The 14,060-nt window shown below is 48.7% G+C and overlaps 1 protein-coding gene across 3 annotated transcripts in view; it reads right to left on the bottom strand.

The window, feature by feature from the left end:
• Positions 1–12,975, bottom strand: part of PRRX1 (paired related homeobox 1) — a 75,619-nt gene extending 62,644 nt beyond the window's left edge. Inside the window, exon 1 of one of the 3 annotated variants that reach the window (XM_033092798.1) lies at positions 11,565–12,975. In XM_033092798.1, coding sequence (XP_032948689.1) covers positions 11,565–11,805 — 241 coding nt within the window. In that variant the 5' untranslated portion in view covers positions 11,806–12,975. The remainder of the gene's footprint in view (positions 1–11,564) is intronic. The other 2 variants (XM_033092800.1, XM_033092799.1) reach the window with 2 other exon arrangements.
• Positions 12,976–14,060: the final 1,085 nt, after the last annotated feature.

Here is a 14,060-nt window from a genome sequence, read left to right as displayed (position 1 = left end):
TTCCTAAAACTTCATAGCATCAGTACATGTTCTTATGAGTTTGTGAAGCACTTTCATATTTAATCTCACTTTGTTGTTCATATTTATTAATGTTATGCATCTTTAAGACAAAGTAACACATCAATTTATATAAAAACAAAAACAGGGAAAAGGAAACAACCAGCAGTCTGAGCATATTAATTCAGTTAAAATGATTGCACGTTAAAGCCTTCCCAAACACTGCTGGAATTTCCTGACTGTTCAAGGTAGCCATGAATCTCCAAACCAAAAAATTCCGAAACAGTGCAGACAATAGATATTATCACCACCCTGAGAAAGGAGAATGTTGGGGTAAAGAAAAAAAAAAAGATAGAAATTTAAATAGCACTCCATATATTCTGAGTAAAAGTGATCACACCCAGAAAAATCTGTTCTTCCCTGAGGGAAGCTGAGAACAGACACAGAGTCCACCGAGCAGCGCACGATTCTGTTTCTCTTGTCAGAAGGGACTCAGCTTTTGAAATACGTGTAGCAAAACTGCAGATTCCAGTTTTTGTGATTAATGAACGAAGTTCTGTTTTAGTTCTAAAATGTGTTGAGGATTCATTCTGTGGTCTTTCCTTGAACTGGAGGAATAGAGCTGAATGGTACATCTGGTTCCGAGCACAGGACGCGCTGGGTGGCTCTCCTTCCCTCTCAGAAACAGGCAATGTGGGCAATGGCAGAAACTTTTATTGGGCACGTGTGGTTTTTGAACCCTCACAAATGAGATTACTTTCTTTGTTCCCACTTTCTCCTGAGGAGAAAGATCAATTATTAAGATGTATCTAATTCATAATTTAAAAATTTTGTTCGACATGATTGTATATCATTTGTTACTACTTTCCCTAAAGAAAATATTTGCATTCATCAGGCAAAATGTTTTCATGTCAACTTGCCGGAGAACGATTTTTAAATGGACTTCATAATTACAATTTATATTTTCTCTGTAATTATCGCTTTAAATAAGGCCTGGCGTAATGTAGACTTTCATGCCTGCATAAATGCATTATCTCTGAGTTTTGTTAAGTGTTTCTTGCTCTGTCAAAACATACTTCTGGGTCCTGGAATATGTCACTGTCCTACCTGATCATTATTCTACCAGGTACAAAGAAATAAATGGCTATTTTCCTTCTCCTTTTTATGCAAAAGCATGTCTGAGTCTTAAAACATTTACTATATGAAAATTCAAGATCCAGGGATCTATAATTATAGACAAATTTTCAATCTCTTAAGATACTTCTTCCCCCACTCGTTTTGTGGAGCTCTTTCTTACTTTTTACCATGTTTTTACCATCGTTTTTACCATGTAACAACTAACTTTTTGAGCAGGAGCTCAACTGTGGTCTCAGAATGTCCTGTAGGTATTATGCAGGCTTTTCCAGTTTCAAAAGGAGACATGTGCTCATGTCTGGGGGGGTTCCCAGCTAGAACAAGCAGAAAAGAAAAAAGAAACTGTTTACTCTGAAGGACTTTACTGCTGGAAATATACCCACTGGAACTGAAGAATGTTGGGAAAGAACTGTGATGTCACAGCTCCCATAATTCTTGGGGAACTTTTGTTTGTTGGTGGTGTGTTTGTTTAATATTTCTGATGAGAGAAAGTAGGCTAAATGTTTGAGTATTTTCTTAATTTGGGGGAAACACAACCTTTCAAAATGGAATTAAAAATTCCTCCAGTGATTAAAGAAAAAAATAAGTCATCAAGAAAGTTAACACAGAAATTGTATAAAAAACAAAAAGGAAATATTTGAACGCCAAACTATTAAATGTGTCTACTTCAGGGTGGTGGAATATAGGTGGCTTGACCTTCCTATTTAAACTTTTTAATGTAAAATAATACAGCTTCTAAAATGAGCAGTAGTGTACTTTGATATTACTCATACAGTAAAAAAAAAGAGAGAGATTACTTGCAGGTAGAAATTGCGAAGATAGCAGAATCAGATTACACCCCAAAATGATCTATTTAATTTATTTGCTTATACTGCTGCTTTTTATACACTGTGGAATATGCCCTCCCCCCTCAAAAAAGTCTCTAACCTTAAGAACTTCTCAAGATAAATTAAAAATCATAACTATTTAGAAAATAACTAAGCAATATCTGCCAAGGCGCTGATTATTACAGTAAGCACTGAGAAAGGGATTTGCTTCGTCTGAGATGGAGCAGTCAAAGAAGGTGTCACAGGGAGGTATACTGGGGAAAGAATCTTGAAAGGTAGCATGGGTGAGTTTGCAAAAAGGGGCAGGGAGCAAAGACATTTCAGATCAGAAGTCAGAGAGGCAGAAAGGAGACCAGAGCACATATCCTAGCCTCACGAGCACATGAGGGAAAAGTAGGGAAACTGTTGGGTCCCCACAGGCAGGGGCAGGGATGGAGATACAGACTATACAGGATGATAACAAGAAAACAGAACAAATAATTTGGTCTTGATACAGAAAAGAATTACAAAGCAATTGTGAGTTCTAAAGAAGGGGGAAGCCATGGTTTTTAAAAAATATATGTTTGTAAAAGAATGTACTGGTATTCATCATTCATTTATCCAGCAAATATTCTTTGAGGATCTGTTATAGCCACTCTGTCCATCACCTGCACACAGGGGAGGATAAGCACGGATGCAGGGAGACCCAGCTAGCTAGGAGGCTGGGAACTGCAGTGCAGGTGAGACACGGTAGAGGTTTAAAAAGGAGATGGAGTCACGTGATTTTTAGAAAGTATACTTGGCATGGGGATAGATTGGACGGAGGGGTAAAGGAAGGCACCAAGGATGACACTTCTGACCTTTACGTCCACATGTGAAACCGACAAATAGGGAAAGCTATAAGAGGATCAATAGGGAAAGGGAACTCGTTAGTGTCATGCTTTCTCGCTTTTGAGGATGAAGCACTTTTGTGATGTTCAGATGGAAATGTCAATTCGGTAGGTAGCTGAATATATGAATCTATAGCTCTAAGGGGACCCTGAAGCTATAACCTGGTAGTCATCAGTATAGAGATGTTTAATGAAATGGTGAGCCTAGAGGAGATTGCCAAGGCCAAGGGTATGAAGTGGGTATGGGGGGCAAGGGGATCTAGAACTTAGGCGAGACAGGAAAGGGACCCACTATAGATGGGGAGTGCATTCTGTCACTTAGTAAGCATTTACTGGACGCAGGCGATAGTCTGGCAGGTGCCCAGTGCAATATGCCTGCTGTAATCCAGACTAGTATTTAGGGAGGTGGCACTGGTAAAAATGAAAAGTCACAGTGTACATAATTATTTAATGTCACCTCCCAGTCTGGATTAATGCTGATATATGTCAATGCCCAGGTATAAAGGTTGCGATTCAATACCTATTTCCATCGGAACTGTCAACTTCATGTATTTATGAGTTACTTGGAAATGAAACAGAATGGTAACCAGTTCCCCAAGCCTCGCTTCCCGAGAAGTCTCTAACCAGCTATCGTAAAGTGAATTATCAGAGAGGAAAAATACATGAAAATACCGGGTATGTTGCCTGTCATTGAGCTCAACAGCTCTCTCCTGGTCTGAAGACTCTGGAAAACAGCAAGTAGGGGGCCTCTGTGACCCCTCGCACCACTTTTCTCTGCAGCACAGAGGTCTTAGACAGCCCATTGGGGCACAGGGAATGCAAAGAAGAAAAGGACAGTAGACAAGATCAGGAGGCTGGGACCCCAGACCCCTACCACCCACCCGGCCCAAGCCAGTTCTACCGAGTACTGAGCCCTTTGTGCACTAGCATGACTTGATGTGGGTAAATACCATGGAAACTTGAGAAAATGTGGCTCTCTGTATATATCCAGAGTTCTGGCTAAGCCCTTCGCGGTACCCGTAGTCAAGCTGATCACACTTAGCATATCTTGGCTCAAGGATTTGATGGAGGTGGTTCTCTTACCCTTTGAGTCATATATCTGAATCCTCTTTGAAAAGAGTTGGCCTCCCCATATATATTTAGAGTTGTGGGAGAGCGCCAGTCTGTTTTTATGCTTATTTATAACTCCACCACCTTCCAGCACTGTGAGGTCCTTTAAAATATAATGACAAGACTAATGATGAGAAATTAAGTGGACAGGGGGGAATGTTTTTACTCCCAGACAAACGTTTGTGGGAAGGCAATTTCCTTTACAGCCCTGGCCTCGCGCTTCTGTTTCTAGTGAACCCCAAGCTCAGATTCTCTTGGAAGGTATGTATTAACCACCATCTAGACTAAGGAGACGAAAGTTTCATTCTGCCACTTTGTCGCTCCCAGTGCTGCCTTGTCTCGTTGACTTCCCATGTCAAGTTGTGGTTAAGGAGAGAAGTCGAAAATTCTAAGATTTACAGAGAGCGGTTAAGAATTTATCCTCGTACTATGTCCTCAAGTCTTGAAACTCTTTCCCCCAAAGGGAGGACAGTGGAGGCCAGGATTCAGATCTGGGAACTGGAAATGGCTTTGGGTTCCCAAGTTGCGGGCACACAAGACTTAGGGCAGCGATCGTTCTTCCTCTGAGGGAAAGAGAGTTAGTTATACCCTAAGCCCAGGGTCTAACGCTAGGGTGGCTAGGGTTTTGCCCTACCTGGAGACCGCAGTACTGGGAGGGTTTCTGTGGCAGTTTTGCAGCCGCTCACTGATCCTGCCAACTCTGGATCTCTCATATTTGCCCCTCTTTCTTTCACACCTGGAGTGCATATGCAGAAATGTCTCACCTCCACAGGGACAAACCCTCTCCTTCCCCATGGAACCAGGCACCAGCCATAGCACCCACTGACTCCGGCTCATCCTCCTGACCCTTCCAGTTCACCCCGAATCCTGAGCACCCTCCTTTCAAAGGAAGGGAAGGCAGACCGCCTACCAGCTACCTCCACGATCCTGTTAAAACACATATGTAGCATTTATTTATGTAGTCCCTGGGATATCTTCAGGATATTTATAGCTCCCGTCTTTTGCTTTTGTGTGGAGGGGTCTTCCAGCATGTCCCTCCTGTGGGAATCCACGGATGTTTGAAGGCAGGGTAAGGTCGGTCCCAGCCCCGGCCTTGGAAGAATGCGCCCCCTTTAGGAGGGAGAAGGAAAGAAGAGGCGCTTCTGGTTAGGCTGGCGGGTACGTGCCACCCGCGGAGAGCTGCGCCCCAGCGCACTTAGAACTGGGGACACAAGTACCGAGGGCGGAGGTAGGCATGGAGGAGATTAAAATCTAAGAAACTGTGGACTCGGTTTTAAAATTCAAATTCACTAAATTATTTAATTAATTAATTACCCCTCCCCCATAATCTACCCCCCCAAAATAAGGGGAGATTCAAAGAAAGACAGCTGTTCAGGCCCAGTGGGTCTCCATTCCTGCGTGGGAGTTTCGGTGTAGTCTCTCCGCGAGCGCGTTCCGAAAATTTCCAGTCGCTTGCAAATAACTCCGCGAAAGCAGACAAAATAGGAACCAGAGGGCCTGTCCTTGTCCTTTCTCGTAATGCGGATCTTGGGGATTCAAATGAATACACATTTTTCACATTTATTTCCCGTGGGTAGTTGAGTCTGGGGAAATCCCTAATGGTAAACATAAGCCCCGAAGTTCTTGGGAATTCCAGCTCCCTCATTACTTGGTGCAGCAAAGGGGCTGGATTCTGGTCGTCACTCAGACCCTTATTCCTGTATTTCAGAACCTCGGAAACAGGAGAGTCCCTAAGATCCGATTGTCCCCAGAATCTTCTGAGAAGTCACATGTGTGTGTGATTGATTTGTTCTGACATGTTTTCTTTATTTTCTTTCATAAAATTTCGTTCGCCAAGCACCATTTGTGCCTTTGTTCCCCTGCCGTCCCCTTAAAAGTGGCTCTCGCGCTTGCAATCAGCTTCCCAGATATTTTTTCATCAAGAAAAGTGGTTCCAGGACAAGTGAAATGTAATGATTTTTTACAAGTCTTAAACCTAAAATCGATAGCCCATAATTTTCTGTGGCTGCCTCACTAAATTACACGAACGAAGCCCAGAATCTACCAAGATTCAAACCACGGGAGACTTCTTACTCAAAAACATCCACACGTGGACAACACACCCACTGACCCCGAAACACTGATGACTGTACGTCTTCAGATGTCGTCAATGTTATCTCCTCACTGATTGATTTAATAAGAAACAGCATATGCAGAGGACAGGCGGTTGTGGCAATTTGTTGATGCTCTCCGTCCTGTTTGAGACTGGTGCTTTTTAACCGAGTGCTGTTTGCACCAAACTACTTGATTTTACAAGAACCCAAATTCTTGTGGACAAATAATAATCTGTTGACGCATGCATCCTCTTTGTACTGTTGAAAAGGGAGGTAAGGGACACCACCAAAACGGCAGGAGTGGTTCTCGGCCCCGCATCAAATTCAAACGCAGAATTCGAGACAGAGCGCGCCCAAGGATTACAAACTGCGAGCGCGCGCGCGCACAGGTAGTTCTGTAAATGTTTGGATACCTAGTGTCCTCAGGGAGTTGTCTCTTATCAAATAGTTCCTGTACATGTCTACCCTCTAGCTCGGAGGAATACTCTGAGGGCCATGTTGGTTGAACAAATGGCTTAGATGAGGGATGCTGAGCCCCCACGGTTCACGTTTTTTTCCTGGGGGCATTCTTCCCCAAAAAAACTCTTCCGCCCCCCCCTGCAAAATAATAATAATAATAATAATAATAATAATAATAATAAGCAAAACGCAAGACTTATCTCCTCTACAAACACACTCCCCCGATTTCTAAAAGTTGTACCTCCTAAGGCTTCCCTCTCTACGAAAGGGTAGAAAGGAAATACACATTTCACGAACGGTTAAAAGCTGGCACCGCCAGCAGCGGGAGGCGCGCGGGGGCAGCCCACGCTCATGCAGAGATTTGCCACATCCCGGTACCTGCGGCCCCTTGCTTCAAGGATGGAGAAGGTGCTCCAGAAGCTGGGGGTCAGCTTTAGTGGGGTGCCCTGCTGAAGGAGGGAGCAGGTAAACAGGATATAGGAGAGGAATTGTAAAAGACACACATCTTTTAAAAGAAAAATCAAATTGGTCTAGGGGTCCTCGTAGTTGAAAATCTACAGATGCCATTTCAATATGGTCCCGGAGGTGGCTGCTGGCCGGGAGTGACCAGTGGGGTAGGACGATGCCCTTGGTTCTGAGGTTCTGGGGGTCTTTCGTGCGGGGTGGGATGAGTGGGTGACACCTTGCTGGTTTGGAGATGATTTATTCACTCGAGTTGTAAAATCTAAAATAACGGACCGCCCTGGGAACCTGAAGGAACTGCAGGGCTCCCTGTGACCCACCACTGCCTGCCTGATCCCCCTACGCTCTGACCTGAGCGCGTCGGGGAAGGTTGAGGTCGCCGAGCCAAAATGCTAGCGGCGAGACGCCTCAAGTGCGGGGAGAAACGCTCCGAAGAGCCTCAGCTGAGAAGTGAGGCCCAGGGAGTATTGGCAGCCTGCGGCCTCGGACTTTGCAGGCCGACCTCCCTGACACTTGAAACTCCAACGGCCCTTGGCTCCAAAGCGGTGGGAGTCACTGGGCTGTCAATTTCTCCAAATTATTAAGAGAAGGAGACCATCCAGCCGCTGCCCAGCCATGTAAGATAAACAGGATTCACCGCTTCTCCCCTGGACGTGACTTTGGACTTTGGGGACTCAGTGACCTCCCTTGATTCTGGAATTCACTGCCTCCTCTAAAGAGAATTTTTTTCCAGGCTACCCTTAAAACGAGGTATTTGTCTAACTCCCCCTTGAGTCAAGATAATTGAGGCCCAAGTTTAGAGTGCCAGCACCGGCTCCAGGGTCTCAGGGTGGTGCCACATAAGAAAATTTCCGGCGCCTTAGGTGTTGCAAACGCTGAGTACAGGGAAATTAATCTTATGATGCAAATTCCAACTAAGGAGCATCGGAGAGAATGTTCCCCGCTCCCCTGGGTGTTTCTCTGGCGAGGAGGACTTGGCCAGGCTGGGCCCGGGCAGTGTGGCAGGAGGATTGGGCGGGCGGTTCCTCCGTGCCGCGTTTACACCTCTGCCTTTGTGACAAATCAATTTCCCGCGCGGATGTGCTGCATTTGCATTCCGCCCCAGCCCGGGACCCAGCTGCGCCTGGTGCACACTTAGCACCCGCTTGTGAGTGTGTGCGTGTGCGCGCGCGCGTGTCTAATTGACTTTCCGTCTACCTTTTTATGACTACATGTGTTTCCAACAAAAGGTCTTATTAGGACAATCTGGTTTCACTAATTTAGAGGCTGGGAACGTGGAAGGCAGGCGCTTTTTTTTTTTTTTTAAGAGTTTGCACAAGTTCAGATTAAGAAATGACAGCGGTATGCACTGTCCTCCTAGGAGTAGGTCTGCCTGTTTTATGGCCTGTTCCTCTTTCCTCTCCCTGCCTGCCCCTAATCTAACACACCCCCCTTCACACTCCAAACTCCCCCACTAGCCACTGGATTCCTAACAGTGTTAAAGAGCCGTTTCTTTAAACCCTGAAGGTATTTGAACCTAGAAGTTGGAGAAATTTATGGGCTGGGAGAATCCGTAATTGAGGAAAGAAGTCGTACTGCAGAGAGGAAAGTTGGAGTGCATCTCAAGGAAGAGGGAAACAGAACGGCAGTGGGCAGGGCGGGAAATCAGCGGGAAGCCCTCACTTTGGACAGGATACTTTGCTCCTCTTTGCCAAGGCCGGCCCCGTTAGAATTCGCAAATTTGCAATATTAATGATCTAAGATTGCAGGTGTAAATGGAGTCTGTGTTACTAATTATAGCCCAAAAGAAAATTTAGGAAGGGCCTGATTCCGTACAGCTGGAAGAGTGAAAAGCATATTCTGAACGTTACCCATCTCTCCAAAGGAGATTATCTTATCATTTCCCACTCTGCAGCCTACAGACTCCCAGCAGGCTGCAAGGAGCGCCTGACTCTTGGTGAGGCCTCTGTCCCTTGCGGGCTCTGAGCCCAGCTATAGTTCTCTGCATGGAGACGCCCCTCTTTCCTGATTCACTGTCCACGTTGGACCGGAGGCCCAGCCCGCCAACTGGTCCTGACTTTCTGGGCCACTTCTGGTGGGGGCCAAGAACCAAGGACAAGGGCCCCCCTGTATGCTTGCTGTCACCCAACTTACCAGACCTTCCTATTCTCTTTCCAGAGTTGGGGAAGGAGGATGAGGAAACACTGTTTCTAAAAGCAAAAAAAATTGTTAGGCCCCTTGCCATCTCTGGAAAGCAAGGCCTGTCACACCTATGCGTGTGTGTGTGTGTGTGTGTGTGTGTGTGTGTGTGTGTGTGTTTCTGGGCTATTTTCCCAGCTCCAGGTATACTCTGCATTCTTCAACCTCCTTCCATAATGTAATGTATGTTGACCATCATCCTCAAGCATCCTCCCCTGGCTGGCCTCCGAACCTCCATTTCCTTTCGGGGTCCACTCCCCACTAGACCTCCTTATTCCTTGAAACTCAGAGATATGCTCAATTATCAAGTGGGCAAGTTTCCGAAGGTCTCATCCCCTTCTGTCTGGACACATAGTCCCCAACTCCGCCTGCTTCCCTTTGCATGTCCTTGTGTGCCCCACCAGACACCACGTGCTCAGTGCCCCCTTGGCTGCACCAGGCCTGGGTCTCAGGAGCCATCCCTGGGTCCCCTCTCGCTAGCTACCTTGCTGCCTCTGCCTTAGCTTGGAGCGCTTCCTGTCAGCCTCGTTGGCTGAGCCTTGCTCCGAACCCACTAGAAGGCCACCAGGAACCCAAGCTCCCTTCTCCTGGCATCCATTTGGAGCCAAACCACGGGAAAGGCCGGCATCCCTCCAGGCCTATAGCATCTGGAGCCTGCCGTGGCCGGCCTGGGCCCTTGGCTTGCTCGGCCACCAGCCTTGGGCCTGCTTTTCACAGCCCTCTGCTTGCTCTTGGGGCTGGCAGCAGTTCCATTAAGACCCTGTTTTCTGTTGTGCAGCCTCCAGTGCTCCAAATAGTGATAAATGTTGCGATTCATCATTAGCCATAGAGAAACAAGGGCAGGAAGTGCAGAATTCGGGAAGCTGGGGGATAGGCACATGAAACTGCGGAATACTCTGTTCCCCACCCTTTTGAGTTTAAATTTTCCATAGCAAAAACGTTTAAAAATAATTGTATTATTTCACAGTGCATTTTCTTGGAGCTAAAAGTATCCATGCAAACCACTCAAGCTGCCAGCATGTGCCACACGAGCACCACCCCCATCCCCCACCCCTGCACCAATACCCTCCACAAGGAAGCATCCTGCCTCTGTGCTGGTTGGCACCCGTACCTGGGGATGCTCCATCTGCCTTCCTCAGAGTGGGCCATCTTTCCCTAATGACAGACCAAGTCAGACTCCCCGTTGCCCTCTGCCTCTACAAGTACGTAGGTCTCATTTTGCTTTTGGCTAAAAAACACTGAGGGGAGCGCTGGCCTGGACCAAGGAAGAGCAAAGGGCATGCAGCTTGCCTGAGAAAAGGGTTCTCCCTGCGGCCTGCTTTAGAGTGGCTGTGGGGCTCCCACCACTTTGGCCAGGCCTTGATTCCAGCTGTTTCTGGGACCTGTTGCTTTGTCTATTTTTTGAAAGTCTGACATTGGCTATGTTTTTTGAAAGTCATAGGATGCCAGAGGGTCCCCCTACTCGCACAGGTTCCAAATGTGAAGACAATACTATAAGCAGTCAGCAAATAATGACACGAAAGTCAAGTTCAGACTCTTGCAAACTTCAAGGGGGCAGTTTGTCACCTGGGATGAGAGGTAGGTGACAGGTCTGTTACAGACTCAGGGACGTTATGGAAACATTTGGAGTCATGTTTTAAGGCATGGTTAATAACCCGAGGTGACATTCCCTGGGGGCGCGATATCAGCCGGGGACTATGTGGAAGGGGGACTGTGCGTGGAGTTTTCTGGAGGTCTTGGGGCCAATAGGGAGAGCTCCTAGAAAGTGACACCGGGCTGGGGACTGGAGGCTGCGCTTCCTTTGCGCATCTCTCTGCCACGGGATCGTGCGGGCCAGGAGCTGGGTTTCACCCTTAAAGGAGTCATTCAGACCTTTGACTCTGCTGCTGTCTCCAACCCGTTTGCAGGGGCGGCCATCGCAGGGGGCAGAGGGCAACTCCCGAGACCCGCCGGGAGCTTCCGCGCCGCCCCTCGCACACGCCCGACCTCGGGAGCCCGCACGCCGGTGCCACCGGAGCCGCCCGGGTCTTCGCCTCCTGTGTGCCACCTCCTCTGTCCCTTCTGCCCCGAGCCCGCACGGTCTGCACCCTTCTGGGACCCTTCCCCAGCCCAGCCCTGTGACCTGTATGCGGGCAGATCGGGCAGCCGGGACGGAGGGGCAGCCCAGGCGGCTTCAGCAAGAGTCCGCCGCAGGCAGAGCTCCTGCTCCGGACCCCAGGGCCTCGGAGCTTCCCTGCGGCGTCTGCCCGGCTACGCCCTCGGCGGCGGAGCCCTCCCTTTCTTAGGTCCCTTGCCCCGTCTGTGACCGGCCCTTCCTCCGGCCACGGCCACCACCTCTCCCCGTCCCTGACTCTCGGCGGGCTCCGGCAGCCCAGCGCGGACCCCCGCCCCGGGTTCGGGACACACAGCCCTGCGGGCATGCGCCCCTCACTCACTGTCCTGCTGCGGGGTGTCGCTGCCGCTGGTGAGTCCCGGCGACTCCAGCAGGCTCCGGCCTGCCTCCCCCACGCTCTCGTCCGCCTGAGCCGCCACCATGTCCCCGGCTTCCTCCAGGTCTAGCAGGTGACTCACGGAGAAGTTCTTTTTCGCCTGCAGGGTGTCGAGGTTGCCCGCGCTGTCCAAGCGGCCGCCCAGCGCCGGTTGCCGCTCCAGAACGTGCCCGTAGCTGGAGGTCATGGTGTCCCCCTCCGATCCCACCCACCCCCCTCTTCCCGCTGGAATCAACACCAAACGCTGTGGGCGCGAGGGGGGAGAGGAGCCGAGTGGGGAAGAGAGAGGGGGGAGTGCAGAGAGAGAGAGAGAGGGAGAGAGGGAGAGAGAGAGAGAGAGAGAAGAGGAGAGGAGAGAGGAAGGACAAAAAAAAAAAAAGTGGAAAGAGGGCGGGGGACCCCCGGGTGCAGAGCACAGCGTTCTCCACCAGCAGCCTTTGACAGCCCCGGTTGCTTTCCTGAGGCCAAGTCCGGCGCGATCCAAAGAGATAATCCACACCAAAAAGTAAAATTAAAAAGTCACCCTATGTTCAAGTCAGGAGAAAAAAAATCCTTCCACCTCTCCCAAAGCGTCCACACGCACACACTAAAAATAATAGTAAGGGGGAGAGAAAAGAGGGCAGGCCAGCGGGGCGGGGGAGTCAGGCAAACAGAAGAAAGAGAGAAGGAGGGGTGGGAGAGAAGAATCAAAGTGAGTTGTTGTTTTTTTTTTTTTAAGGTTAAAAAAGTTATTCCCAGGCAAGAGTTCAAGCACCAACAGAAGAAGGCTTGTTCCAGCTTTAAAACATCTTCAAGAAAACGTGTTCCCCCTCTCGGCACTCCTGTGGATTCTCAGGAGTGACTAAAGTTTCAGGAGGAGAGGGTGATGTCTTGCAGATGTATTGGAGGGCAGGATTCTCGCTTTACTTTTCGTTAGGAGAAGGAAAAAAAAAAGGGCTTCAAGAGTCCGAAGGAGGGTGGTGGTGGGTTTCCCCCCTTTCCCTTCTCTCTCTCCCCCTCTTCTTGCGGAGCTCCTTTTTCCTTCTCAGTTGGATCAAGAAGCTCTCTGGCACTTCAAAAGGCACAAACTGGCATGCAGAGGAGGCTTTGTAGGGAATACAAGAAAATTGGAGACCCCTGGGAGGGCAGATCTCGACTTAATAGGAGCCTGTAATTACGTGGCAAAGCCTTTGTGCGGTGCCTGACGTTTTACAGACCCCTTTTCTCCATCACAATCTCCTTCTTCCTCCTTTCCCTCGGACCAAAAAACAGTCTGATTAAGAAAAACCCCTTTGCCAACATCTGAGCAAGAGAGAGAGAGGGAGAGAGAGGGGAGAGAGGGAGAGGGAGGGAGCGAGAGGGGGGGAAAGAGGGAGGAGGGAGAGAAGAGGGAGGGAAGAGAAAGCGAGAGAGCCCTTCGGACTTTTTCAAGTAAAGGTCTAATTATCATTCCCCTGCAATAGTATCACAGGGAGAAAAGACAAACTGAAACCCACAGTCACTTCAAACGGGTTGCTTATTTTGCTGCGGCGGCGTTAACTCCTCCAGATTTGTTTAAGATCCTGTTGGAAAATCTCATTTGCATGTTTTGATAACAGCTGCGGGGAAACTTGTTGGAAAAAATTCGGAACTATCTCCATCAAATTTTATTCTCCCTCTGCCTTTTTAATTTTTTTTTTAACGTGTCTTTGCTGTGCTGACAGTTTGGGGTGGCTGGGGGGTGGAGGAGCGTCTCAGAGAGAACTTGGGAGACAGCAAGCCTCTGAAGGCTGTTCTTGGCTCTATAGAGACAGCCTATTAAATAATGTAATAAAATAACGGGAGCGATAATGGGACCCTCCCACACTTCTGCGGACTAAGGCAGATGAGCGAGAGGATCTCGAAGGCTCCGAATCTATTCGAGTCTTCTCCCCCTCTCTAGTAAGGCCCCCGCCCCAGGCGATAGGAAATTTACATATTTATTTAACTGGAGGAGAGGACTCTAGGAGTCTAAGATAATTGCCCCGCTCTCCCCGCAATCTGGCCAATTTCGTAACCTTTTCGGTGCGGCCAAGGTCGCTTCCTTAGGCGAGGACTCTAAGCCGAGAGGGTCGCGCTGCCCAGATGCCGAGCAGGCAGGACGCTCCACCCGCGAGCCGAGCTCCCGGGCGAGGCTCCGGCGCGGTCCAGGGTCTCGCCCGGTGCCACAGGGATGGGGGAGGGGAGCAAGGCCAGGGAGGGGTGGAGGGGCCCCCACCTAAGTCGACGGATAGTGCCCTGTCGTCTGTCTGCTGCGCCTTAACATGACAGAGGACAGAAAGGTGCTGAACGATTTTTTCATGACCTGTTGGAATTTGGTAACAGCTTTAATAGTCTCATTAGAAATGAGTTACTATATGACGAGTAAGTAAAATATTAAGTGCTTATTTGTGGCGTTTTATGTTCTTTACACACACACACGCACACATACATACATAGACACAC

This window comes from Rhinolophus ferrumequinum, chromosome 22 (assembly GCF_004115265.2).
Source record: "Rhinolophus ferrumequinum isolate MPI-CBG mRhiFer1 chromosome 22, mRhiFer1_v1.p, whole genome shotgun sequence".
Classification (NCBI taxonomy): Eukaryota; Metazoa; Chordata; class Mammalia; order Chiroptera; family Rhinolophidae; genus Rhinolophus; species Rhinolophus ferrumequinum.
The sequence above is the reverse complement of the archived record's forward strand: the minus strand, read 5'-3'. Positions and strand labels throughout refer to the sequence as shown.